The sequence below is a fragment of the Ostrinia nubilalis genome, chromosome 4 (assembly GCF_963855985.1).
Source record: "Ostrinia nubilalis chromosome 4, ilOstNubi1.1, whole genome shotgun sequence".
NCBI lineage: Eukaryota > Metazoa > Arthropoda > Insecta > Lepidoptera > Crambidae > Ostrinia > Ostrinia nubilalis.
In genome coordinates, this window is record NC_087091.1 from 15,888,497 (window position 1) to 15,902,259 (window position 13,763).

The window sequence follows — 13,763 nt, forward strand, 5'->3', positions numbered from 1 at the left end:
ATCTGAATATATTACTACCCAAAAACTGTATCATGTGTACCATTTGTGTGTGTTTCACGGTCTCATAAAATCTACGGCTTTGGTCTCTTATAAACGCTCTAGGCCGCCTACTGCATCACGTGGCAGGCCACGTTATAATGCTTACCACAGATATGTATTGTTGTGATCTCCTTCAGACGTCGACGCTGGCAAATGGTGTTTATAGAAAAGTTACGTACACGTACGTGTCGTACGTCGCGTGTACTGTTTAATAGAAGATCGTAGGCTACGCCAATTTTGATCTCTATCCACACATATTTAAAGTAGCTTGTTTGTAGGCTGCACAATGATGCGCAAGTGCCACCTCAACACGTGTCCCGTGGGCATCGCGACGCAAGACCCGGTGCTGCGCAAGAAGTTCGCCGGCAAGCCCGAGCACGTCGTCAACTACCTCTTCATGCTCGCCGAGGAGGTAAGGTTTACTTCTTTGATGATTTAGGTACCTCTTCGTACTGGCCGAGCAGGTAATTTGATTTTCTTTAATGATTTATAGTAGCGGGCAGGGAAATAAAATTATATTTATGATGATAATCTTCTTAGGCTTTGTCAAGGAGGGCCAATTCTACGCGCGTAGAATTCATACGCGCATTGGCGAGATACTTGGAGCCAATACATTCCGTCCACAAGACACGCGCGAGTTGAAAATTCGCGCGTATTTCTCGTCATACAATACGCTCATGTTCGCACGGCAAATTCGCCCACCTAGACAAGGCCTTAGATTAAATATGAGGAAACGATTTTTTATGAGTGGGGATCTGTAAGTGTTATTTAACTGATGTATTTTATCATATCTTTTAGTATCTAGCTTTCTAATAATGTAACGATGCATGTAAATTGATATGTTGTTGGTAAATCTTTAACAATAAATAAACTAATGTATTTTTGTAAACATTGATTATGTATTATGTATTTACTTTGTTAATATTTTATGGTAAGTGGGCGTGTACCTACAATATTTCTGTTCAACTATAGAGAAAATAGTCTAATTTTTAGCCCAAAGTAATCCCGATAAGTCAATCTTACGTTGGTGCTGAGCGAAGCGGCGTTTTGAAGAGTTTTCTTCTACTTTTTTTCACTTCGTCTCTCTCACTCAATGCTACTTTGTACTTTGTTTGTATTGTACGAAAACGCCGTACATATCTTATCCGCTTTGCTCAAATTGAGCTCAATTTCCACTTAAATTGAGCAGAGATAAAAGACGTGAATTCTATTGGTTGTTGTGTCGTTTCCTTTAGTCTTTGCCCCGCCTTGATAGAAGCCAGCCCTCAGGCATTACAATTTTTTTCTTATTTTCTTCCAACAGGTCCGCGAGCACATGGCGGCGGTAGGCGTGCGTCGCTTCCAGGAACTGATCGGGCGCACCGACCTGCTCAAGGTCCGCGAGAACAACACTAATCCCAAGGCGCGACTGCTCAACCTCTCGCTTATTCTCAAGAACGCGCTGCACATGCGGCCTGGTGTTAACATCCACGGCGGGTCCAAGGCACAGGTTGGTATCTAAATATGGGAATATGGGATGATTATTTCTAGCTAAATGTTACTTGTCAGTTACAATGTAAGCCACGAAAGCGGAACGGTGAAGGGGTCGGACTGGCCGACTCGAGATCCGAGGAACGCGGGTTCGAATCTCACCGCCGCTAGACTATTGTGGTGAACCCACTCGTGTGGTGAGCCCACTCGTAACACAAGCATATTTAGCTTACCACGAGGAGCTAATGGGACTATTTGTAATTTGTGCATACAAATTACTAAGGCTGGTTTTAGAATCGCGTTGACCGCTCGCTGATCGTCGGCGCTGACAAATTAAAATATATGTAATGAGGGCTATCGTTTTTATACTTAACAGTTGGCACCCCTGGCGATTGAGAGGACCTTACTCTACAGTGGCGCCATCTTGATGAGTGCAAATGCGATAGTCCTCCTACCACTTTCGCGCTCACCAGTTGGCGCCACTGTCTTCGCTACTAGCAAGTGACAGGACCTTACTCTACAGTGGCGCCAACTGGTGAGCGCTAAAACGATAGCCCTCATTACAATTCATCCGAAAGAACTGCAGGCTATACATATAGATGCCAGTGTTTTGCTTGATGTGCCGTCGCCTGTGCCTATATTATTTCTGGATATAAAACCGTTTAAAAATGTCCGTGAGATCAATACAAATCTTATGGTCGTAATACCATTGTGCCGTTAGGCACTTTTCTCTCATTTTATACTCAAAACTTAACAGTGACTTTAGTGTAGCTATACACAGGTACGAGTTTGTACTTTTTACCTTGCTACTTTTTCACATTATAATTCTAACCCTTAGGACTTCCAACTGGAGAAGCGTCTGGATAACCAGCTCATCGAGCAATGCGCGGGCATCCTTGATGGCTCGCAAAAGCACGTCGACATCACCATGCGCATCACCAACGAAGATCGCGCCTTCACCTCCACTCTGTCTTACCACATCGCCATGTGAGTGCGCAACATCCATTTGATTGCTAAAGCCTGGTCCGTGAGCACGTAGAATTGTGTTGCTGTCGCGCTCGCACACTCACTGCGGGCGCGCGTCGCACAGTCGCGACCGCAATATAATTACGCGCGAGCGATAAGGATGGGTAGCTTGGGGTCATTGGGCAAAATTCTACGTGCTCACGGACCAGGCTTTATTAGGACTTCCAGCAAGAGAATTGTCTGGATAACCAACTCATCGAACAGTGCGCGGGCATCTTAGATAGCTCGCAGAAGCATGTCGACATCACCATGCGTATCACCAACGAAGACCGCGCCTTCACTTCTACATTGTCTTACCACATCGCCATGTGAGTGCGCAACATCCATTTGATTGCTAAAGCCTGGTCCGTGAGCACGTAGAATTGTGTTGCTGTCGCGCTCGCACACTCACTGCGGGCGCGCGTCGCACAGTCGCGACAGCAACATAATTACGCGCGAGCGATAAGGATGGGTAGCTTGGGGTCGTTGGGAAAAATTCTACGTGCTCACGGACCAGGCTTTATTAGGACTTCCAGCAAGAGAATTGTCTGGACAACCAGCTCATCGAACAGTGCTCAGGCATCCTGGATGGCTCGCAAAAGCATGTTGATATCACCATGCGCATCACCAACGAAGACCGTGCTTTCACCTCTACGCTAACTTACCACATTGCCATGTGAGTGCGCAATATCAATTTTATGGGTTCAATTTGGCGCGTTTAATTAAACTCTCGTGCGCAATCATGCACAGGCCTCACACTCATGTAGCACACTTGCACGTATTTATGCCTTGGATACATAATTTTATGGCATATTTTTACTTGACTTCTGTTTTCTCCTATATTCCTTCTTTACTTTTATTCATTAAAATTCAAAATGAATCGTTTTTCCATCCTCTATCAAATCATTGGATTGTTAGTTAAAGCATCATTCTGTTCGGTTCAGGAAATACGGCGACCACGGCCTGCCCGAGGGCGCCACGGTCGACATCAGCCTGACGGGCTCGGCCGGCCAGAGCTTCTGCGCCTTCCTGTCGCGCGGCATCACCGTCACGCTCGAGGGAGACGCTAACGACTATGTCGGTGAGTGCACCGGAAATATTCCCGGTAACCTGCTCTAGGCCCGGGATATACGGCGACCACGGCTGCCAGAAGGCGCCACGGTCGACATCGGCCTGACTGACGCGGCATCACCGTCACGCTGGAAGGAGATGCTAATGATTACGTCGGTGAGTGTCCCGGGAATATTACCGTGAACTTTGTCTAGGCACGGGATATACGGCGACCACGGCTGCCAGAAGGCGCCACGGTCGACATCGGCCTGACGGGCTCGGCCGGCCAGAGCTTCTGCGCCTTCCTGTCGCGCGGCATCACCGTCACGCTCGAGGGAGACGCTAATGATTATGTCGGTGAGTGTCCCGGGAATATTCCCGTGAACTGAGTCTTAGCACGGATATAAGGCGACCACGGCTGCCAGAAGGCGCCACGGTCGACATCAGCCTGACGGGCTCGGCCGGCCAGAGCTTCTGCGCCTTCCTGTCGCGCGGCATCACCGTCACGCTCGAGGGAGACGCCAACGACTATGTAGGTGAGTATCCCGGGAATAATCCCGTGAACTGAGTCTTAGCACGGGATATAAGGCAACCACGGCTGCCAGAAGGCGCCACGGTCGACATCAGCCTGACGGGCTCGGCCGGCCAGAGCTTCTGCGCCTTCCTGTCACGCGGCATCACCGTCACGCTCGAGGGAGACGCTAATGACTACGTCGGTGAGTGTCCCGGGAATAATCCCCGAACCTTGGCCTAGGTACGGGAAATATCACGGCGACCCTGACTGATATGCAACTGACAAGAGGCTTGATAGGACGTCCACTGTTGAACTGAAGTTCTCCATCAAGTAACGCAAAGTATATGAATATAAATCCTACCTCTAGTTTCTACCGCTGCGAACTGCTGAATATCCAGAATATATGGCTTAACTTCTAATTAGGTGGAACTGTCTCGGCTTTCTTGTGAACGGCATTTACCAACCAAAACTGTGCGCCACTGTTACCCGCATAATTGCATTCTCCCTAGCCTTAGCTAGGTCTTTTCTTTTGAAAAGCTAAACTGACATAGCTGGCTACGTAGTTCAAATCATTTAATTTGTCTTTCGGAAACCGATTCCAGTATTACAATTATGTCATTTTTCAGGCAAGGGCCTGTCCGGTGGCAAAGTAATCATCTACCCGCCGAAATCTTCGCCATTCGAATCGCACTTGAACGTGATCGTCGGCAACGTATGCCTGTATGGAGCTACATCGGGACGAGCCTACTTCAGGTACTTGTTTACTGATGTGTTTATAAGTTGGTTTGTACAAAGACGTGCCTTGTTACCGCTATACAATTTCAATATAAAGAGTGTTAATTGAGGTGCTGAAAAAGTGACTCATAGCTTTTTTGTCAAATAAAATATATGGGAGAACTTGGGACCTTCAACCCACACTAGCGTCTATAAAGCCTCGACACTGCGCTAGCTCAGCGTTGCCGTGACGCCAATGTTGAGCGGCTGCCGAATATCGGCGTCGTGTTATTTAGTTTAAAGACTGCAGAGGGAGTACAACAGACTGTGCAAAGCATGTGACGTCGACATTTTTTATCATAAGCCATTGAAATTCAGGCGCGCTGTGCTGAGGTCCCTTACAGCCACAGCAAATACGTAAATAATGTATAAGAAATTTATTCATAATGTTCATTACATTTCAAATGTTCACTGTGTTACCTACTATCTCTTAGTTTTTATATTTGCAACTGTCCACATTGCATGCCGTGGCAGCCTTTAATTAAGACAGCACTTAGTTTTAAGCACTTTTAGTCATAGTAATTTCATGTATGCGTGTTTGTCTTGTTGGTTGTCCTAATAAATAAAATAAATAAATAAAATTAAAGAGAGTTAGTGCGCTGCGTCGATGCTGCGCACGTGATTGTGAGACGACGACACTCGCAAACTGCAAATGTGGGGGAGGCGTAAGGATGTATTTTCATTGGTCGTTAGCACACGCGCACCATGCGGGCTGAGAAGATTTTTGAAACGCATGCTACAGGGCCCACCCGGGAGTGACCGTTTTCATTAGCATTAGTAGCGAGGATGCTCCGCAGTCGTACTTATTGACTAATGAAAATGCGCTTTGACTGTTCATAAAAAGTACTATGTGCCACAGTTCCAGCTACCTATTTTCGATCATGGTCGTCTCGTTCTATCGCAAAGAATCACTATTTGATTGCTAAGAGCGAGATAAAAAAGGAAATGGGTAGCTAGAACTATGGCCCACTGTATGTCTACTAGATTGACTATAATTTTGATACATTTGTTTCCTACAGGGGCATAGCATCTGAACGTTTCTGCGTGCGCAACTCAGGCGTGACGGCGGTGGTGGAGGGTGTGGGCGACCACGGCTGCGAATACATGACGGCCGGCACCGTGCTCGTGCTCGGCCTCACGGGCCGCAACTTCGCCGCGGGCATGAGCGGTGCGTGCTGTAACACACGGACACACAGTAACACTCCACAGACGCACAGCGGCCGAGCGCTTCTGTGTGGGCGACCACGGCTGCGAGTACATGACGGCCGGCACCGTGCTCGTGCTCGGCCTCACGGGCCGCAACTTCGCCGCGGGCATGAGCGGTGCGTGCTGTAACACACGGACACACAGTAACACTCCACAGACGCACAGCGGCCGAGCGCTTCTGTGTGGGCGACCACGGCTGCGAGTACATGACGGCCGGCACCGTGCTCGTGCTCGGCCTCACGGGCCGCAACTTCGCCGCGGGCATGAGCGGTGCGTGCTGTAACACACGGACACACAGTAACACTCCACAGACGCATAGCGTCCGAGCGCTTCTGTGTGGGCGACCACGGCTGCGAGTACATGACGGCCGGCACCGTGCTCGTGCTCGGCCTCACGGGCCGCAACTTCGCCGCGGGCATGAGCGGTGCGTGCTGTAACACACGGACACACAGTAACACTCCACAGACGCACAGCGGCCGAGCGCTTCTGTGTGGGCGACCACGGCTGCGAGTACATGACGGCCGGCACCGTGCTCGTGCTCGGCCTCACGGGCCGCAACTTCGCCGCGGGCATGAGCGGTGCGTGCTGTAACACACGGACACACAGTAACACTCCACAGACGCATAGCGTCCGAGCGCTTCTGTGTGGGCGACCACGGCTGCGAGTACATGACGGCCGGCACCGTGCTCGTGCTCGGCCTCACGGGCCGCAACTTCGCCGCGGGCATGAGCGGTGCGTGCTGTAACACACGGACACACAGTAACACTCCACAGACGCACAGCGGCCGAGCGCTTCTGTGTGGGCGACCACGGCTGCGAGTACATGACGGCCGGCACCGTGCTCGTGCTCGGCCTCACGGGCCGCAACTTCGCCGCGGGCATGAGCGGTGCGTGCTGTAACACACGGACACACAGTAACACTCCACAGACGCACAGCGTCCGAGCGCTTCTGTGTGGGCGACCACGGCTGCGAGTACATGACGGCCGGCACCGTGCTCGTGCTCGGCCTCACGGGCCGCAACTTCGCCGCGGGCATGAGCGGTGCGTGCTGTAACACACGGACACACAGTAACACTCCACAGACGCATAGCGTCCGAGCGCTTCTGTGTGGGCGACCACGGCTGCGAGTACATGACGGCCGGCACCGTCATCGTACTCAATGTAACGCGTGGACGTTACCATCATCAGGTCATAGTCTCCTCTACTCCAATTTGCCACAAGCAAAGAGAGAATTTGGCCTTTACTCTTCTATACAGCAGGAACACGACGCTTTCCAATGCTAAGACAAATGGAATGGTTTAGTCTACAATCCCCACGCTGTTTAAACAGGTTGGGGAAGACAGGACACTATTAATAGGCGAGTAAAGACACTAAACCACACTCGGTTGCATAGCGCGGTGCCACAGATTTAAACTTATGCAAGAACTACGGTTTGTATAGAAAATATGCCTAATACAACACATAGACAACATTATAGGAAATAATAAGTACCTACCCCACATACTGCGTTTCACCGCATGCGTTTACTATCGCATCGCGGATCGCGGTGCAGTATGATAATCGCCATAGGACATCACCAAAGTCATTGGGCCACTTAAAGCCCCATATAACACTTATTTATTTATTTACTAGCTTATGCCCTCGGCTTCACTCGCGTGAAATTTAGTTTGTCACAGATTGTCATAAAGTAACATCATATGTTAATCTGGGTTATAAACAATAATACTTTAAAGTTTCATCAAAATCCGTTCAGTAGTTTTTGCGTGAAAGAGTAACAAACATCCAGACATCCAAACTTTCGCATTTATAATATTAGTAGGATTAACACCAACAAGACATACACTAACTATTTTAGACAATAAAGAAGAATGTTAACGAAGAACTTTTCGCATTACAAATAGGTATTCTTTAAACCGGCAGGTGGTATCGCGTACGTGTACGACATCGACGGCTCGTTCGCGCTGAAGTGCAACCAGGAGATGGTGGAATTGCTGCCTTTAGAGCTGCAGGACGACCTCGACACTGTGAGGACTCTGCTTGAGGAGTTCTTCGAGTACACTGGGTAAGAATCACAACCATATAGGAACGCCTATCTATAGAGGTTCAAAATATCTATATACAGGCTGTTAGGTAAATGGGTATATGAGCCAACACTAGCCCATGTTAACATGGTCATATAAATGGTATGGTGAAGTCAGAAAATTGATATCTTCATTTTAATTATTTTATTTTTCATACAAATCAGATTTTATAAAATTTATTTTGTATGAAAATTTAAAAAAATAAAATGATGATATCAAATTTCTGACTTCACCATACCATTTATATGACCATGTTAACATGGGCTAGTGCCGGCTCATATACCCATTTACCTAACACCCTGTATATAAAAAAAAAGTCGTGTTAGTTACACCACTTATAACTCAAGAACGGCTGAACCGATTTAGCTGAAAATTGTCAGGGAGGTAGTTTAGAGCCAGGAGAAGGACAGGATACTTTTTTCCCGTTCGAAATTAAAAAAAAAGTCTGCTTATTTATTGCCATTAAGGCGGAACAAAGTTCGCCGGGTCAGCTAGTTGATCATAAATACAAAACATACAAGTAGTATAATATCCCTGAGCTCCAGAATATGATGTAGAAATTGGTCGTGATTAACTCTTAACAGTCATAGCGCATAACTGAGTAGGTTAACCAGTAATTACTGCGACAGCGGAGTGGTACGGGAAAAGTGGCATTTCACTTAACAGAACTGTTGAACAGAATTGACTTATTTGATTTGACAAAAAATCCCCTCCCGCACTACCTTGAGAATCTTGAGTTTTGGACCAAATCACATTCAAATTGAATTGGGTTTAGAATGTTATCAAGATTAAATATACTAAATTAAAATAACTTCTCAATGCTTTCCTACAGCTCGGTCATCGCTCAAGACATGCTCAAGACTTGGCCGGCTCCCGCTAAGATGTTCGTCAAAGTGTTCCCTTATGAATACCAGCGCGCGCTCAAGCAAATGGCTCTCAAGGCGCCCGCGCCTAAACTGGAGACCAACGGAAAGGAGGAAAACGGCCTCGTTGATATCGAGGAGACTGTAAGAGATGCAGAACTTGAAAAGAAAAATCTGGAGAAGATTCTGGATAAGACTAGGTGAGTTTTTGTTCGTATCATGCCCGCTTTCACCATCAAACCCTAATTTTTAAGTGACCCTTGAGGTAACACGTAACAGGAATTTTGCTTACATGGGGGTCACTTAAAAATTAGGGATTGATGGTGAAAACGGGCATCAGCCAAATGACGTCCACTGATATACAAATGAGGCCCCCAAGGATTTCCACAAAGACCGGTCCTGTGCTGCCCGCATCCAGGGATTTCCCGCGACCTTCACCAGATCGTCGATCCACCTATAGTCTTTTTCAGCTAAGATGATCCGTATGACACTTTAAGGTTATCCATATTACGCATACTACATATGCAGAATATTTTTGAAAAAATATTTGTATTTCATTAGCAATATAATAAAAAAAAATAACTACTTGTCTTGAAATATATAGTAAAATCTGAGTCTATTGATTATATTTTAATTAAATACGATGTAAAAATATTTTTTATTTAATGTACGCAATGTGTGAAACGGAATAGATTTAGTGCTGGGGTATTTGTTGTATAACAAAATCGATTATTTCCGCGGTTCATTAATCGATTGTAGTGATTACTTAGTTATTAAAAACATCTCAAAAATCAACTATATTTTTCGATTGTTGACTTTAATAAACGCATTGAAAATAAATGAATAGTTTTTAATTTAAAGAAATAGAACCAGAACTTTTTAGGAATCGTTTTTTTGAACACGAAGTCCATGGAATTTGAATATTATCAATAAAAAATTGTTACAATAATATTTGTAATTAAAAAAACATGTTTTTTTGTTAAATAACACATATACAAAATATTTCTCTAAAAGTAGGTTTCACTAACTCTTAGAAAAAAATCGATAGATAAATCGCTATGGTTTAGTTATGTGACATCTCTAAAACTTTCAAACTCGAAACGTCATACGAATCATCTTAGGTGAAAAAGACTATAGTGGCAGGTCTGTTAGTCCACACTGTTTTTTGGTTCGTGGTCACCACTCGAGAACTTTTCTGCCCCAGCGGTCATCAGCTCTACCATACGCATTTTGTATAATTAAAAAGTTGACTAAATGGTATGATGACCCAAGTAATGATATTGCCATCCCATCCCATTGCAGTATTGCCTCAAGGTAACACTGCAGTGTACTTTTTCCTTCTCCTGTTTTTATGTGCTTTGTCTTTTTAAGTACCTTTTTGTGTTTGTGTGACGTCCATTGTAATAGTTTATTGTATTGAATAATATTATGAAATACAGCGTATTGGCGTCACCATTTTCTACAAGCTAATTTACCTGAATATGATTATCATAAACATTTTTTTAGGTAGGTATCGTACAACTTTCTTAACACAACACAGCACTACTACATTAACATAAGATTTGAGGAAAACATGCATACCTAATTCAAAAGACCAAACTAAAGAAACTTATCCTATAACTTTGAATATTCAAAAATATAAACAGAATTTCCCTAACAGGGGCTTCATCAAATACCCTCGCGAGACGTCCATCTACCGTCCCGCCGAGAAGCGTCTCCGGGACTGGGACGAGATCTACAACCCGGGACACGTGCGCCGAGGGTTGAGAGTCCAGGCCGCGCGTTGTATGGAGTGCGGTGTCCCCTTCTGTCAGAGTCAGCATGGATGTCCTTTGGGCAACATTATTCCTAAGTGGAACGATCTGATATACAAAGGAGACTGGAACCATGCGCTGTATCAGTTGCTGCAGACGAATAACTTCCCAGGTTTGTACCTTTTTCTTTTTGGTCTAGTTAGAAACCGGCATTCCCTCCTGCCAGTATCTTGGTTCAGTTCGGCCCGCCAAGAAACGTCTGCGGGACTTGCAACCCGGGACATGTGCCGAGGGCTCAGAGTCCAGGCCGCGCGTTGTATGGAGTGCGGTGTCCCCTTCTGTCAGAGTCAGCATGGATGTCCTTTGGGCAACATTATCCCTAAGTGGAACGATCTGATTTACAAAGGAGACTGGAACCATGCGCTGTATCAACTGCTGCAGACGAATAACTTCCCAGGTTTGTCCCTCTTGCTTCTTAGTCTAGATAGAAACTAGCGCGTTCCGTCTTGCCAACAGACTGAAACCATGCGCTATATCAGTGCAATAGACAAATAGCTTCCCAGATTTGAAGCTTCTCTTTCTTGAGTCAGTTAAAATGAGATGTTCCTTTCGGGATGAGATCGACAATCAGTGACACGTGCGCCGCGGGCTGAGAGTCCAGGCCGCGCGTTGTATGGAGTGCGGTGTCCCCTTCTGTCAGAGTCAACATGGATGCCCGCTTGGAAACATTATTCCTAAGTGGAACGATCTGATTTACAAAGGAGACTGGAACCATGTGCTGTATCAGTTGCTGCAGACGAATAACTTCCCAGGTTTGTACCTTTTGTAGGTTTTGTTTAGTTAGGTGTTTAGTGAGAGCTGTATTCCCTTCTGTCAGAGCCCACTAGGCAAAATTATCCCCAAATTGAACGACCTGTCTATAGAAAACACTGGAACCACGCGCAGTAGGTACTAGACGTTGCAGACAAATAACTTTCCAGGTTTGTTTCTACTGGTTCATAGTTCAAACCAAGAGGAAATGAATTCAAAGTTCAGTTCAAATCATGTGTATTTTTTATGCAAAATATCTTAAAGATTTCAGCATATTTTATACGTATTTTTTCGCCGCCAATGTTATAAATAAACTGGCTCCGCTTTTTGCAAATCACGCGCTCAACAAAATGCACCTAACTTTATCCCCTAATCCCTTCGAGGCTCACATGTGATACATCTATATACAACGTGTCCCAAAATTCAAGGATAAGCCGGCGCCGCAGGATGGACATAGTCATGACTACTTTAGGAAAAATAAGAAAAAAAATCTATCTCAATTATTTTTTACGTTACACAATAAATTATGAAATTCGTCGAAAATTGACACCCCTTATGATATTTTACATTACCACGACTACAATTTTTCAAATACTTCTGTTTTTTTGTTTGTATTGGCAACTTAAGTAGTGCTGCTGTCCACTCCAATTCTTAAAACCCCCAGAATCCTTGCAGTTTTTACACAAAAGTTAATCAAAATATGATATTTCCTTAAAATTTTAAACGATTTTTACTTTCACTCCACTTTGACTCGTCGTTTTGTAATAAAACAGTATGAACACTACTGCGGCAAGTTTATTATAAAGTTGACGCAACTATCCAAGATTCCAAAATGGTATAATACTCTAAGAAAACTATTCGCAAAAAAGATATGCGTACCATTTTTACAAGCACTTCGCTTGTTAGTAGTATGGGATAAATCTTGCAACTGAATTTAAAACCAGTTCTCCTCAACCAATTGAGCTGAAATTTGGTATACTTATGTAAGTACGATGACAATGCAATATTATGGTATCATTGAGCTGGATGGAGTCTGGAGGTGGTCATAGGAACTTATAAATGAAACGGCGGAATTGCATCTAGTTAAGGTTCGTTAGATTTGTCTTTTCAAGCACTTTGGTGCTAGATGATGTCCAGGATCCTGATGATAAAGTCAAGAGGTGGCTAGGAGCTGGCCATAGGAACTCCTAAACGAAATAGTGGAAGCTTATCGAGTTTGGGTTCGTTGGGTTTGTCTTCTCGGGCACTTGGGCCATGAGATTGAGAAACAACTAAAAAGTTTTAAATAAAGTTATAATCGCGCATGGAATTTATTCCTCTTTTTTTCTGTTTGCGCTACAAACTTTCGAAATTATTTGAACCTTGCATACAATTATTTTTTTTTATTATAACTTTATTTTACACTTTTTAATTGTTTCTCAATCTCATGGTCCAAGTGCTCGAGAAGTCAAATCCAACGAACCCAAACTCGATAATCTTCCGCCATTTCGATTAGGAGTTCCTTTGGCCAGCTCCTGGCCACCTCTTGACTTCATCATCAGGACCCTGGACATCATCTAGCACTAAAGTGCTCGAAAAGATATCCAACGAACCCAACGAAGTTCCTATGGTGTTCCTATTGTAACATAAAAAATAATTGAGATAGATTTTTTTTCTTATTTTTCCTAAAGTAGTCATGACTATGTCCATCCTGCGGCGCCGGCTTATCCTTGAATTTTGGGACACGTTGTATATAAAAGAAAGTCGTGTTAGTTACTCCACTTATAACTCAAGAACGGCTGAACCGATTTAGCTGAAAATTGTCAGGGAGGTAGTTTAGAGCCAGGAGAAGGACATAGGATACTTTTTATCCCGTTCGAAATAAAAAAAAAGTCTGCTTATTTATTGCCATTAGGGCGGAACAAAGTTCGCCGGGTCAGCTAGTACGTAGATAAACGCTAACAACAGTACGCATGTTACAAAGTTCACGGGGCGCGTGTGCCCGTTATCCCCCTTCGAGTGTCTTGTGAGACATAAGTTACAAAATGGAAGCAAGTGGGATATGACTTGGGTTAATTAAATGATATAATGAAGAATGATTGATAGATGATACCCCTTCCAACCCTTAGGCCTGAAACTGCGTTAAGCGGATGCCCGCGATGAAGCACTTTGTATGAAACCGCGATCTAAGTAAAGTTGTGGTGCTTTAATGAGACTTC

General features: G+C 44.9%; 1 protein-coding gene across 1 annotated transcript in view; it reads left to right on the forward strand.

The window, feature by feature from the left end:
• Positions 1–13,763, forward strand: part of LOC135071248 (uncharacterized) — a 98,074-nt gene that overhangs the window by 63,087 nt on the left and 21,224 nt on the right. Inside the window, exons 26-34 of the mRNA XM_063965032.1 lie at positions 318–451; positions 1,343–1,528; positions 2,348–2,496; positions 3,459–3,595; positions 4,705–4,831; positions 5,872–6,020; positions 7,978–8,119; positions 8,971–9,201; positions 10,662–10,927. Of these exons, the coding sequence (XP_063821102.1) occupies positions 318–451; positions 1,343–1,528; positions 2,348–2,496; positions 3,459–3,595; positions 4,705–4,831; positions 5,872–6,020; positions 7,978–8,119; positions 8,971–9,201; positions 10,662–10,927 (1,521 nt within the window). The remainder of the gene's footprint in view (positions 1–317; positions 452–1,342; positions 1,529–2,347; positions 2,497–3,458; positions 3,596–4,704; positions 4,832–5,871; positions 6,021–7,977; positions 8,120–8,970; positions 9,202–10,661; positions 10,928–13,763) is intronic.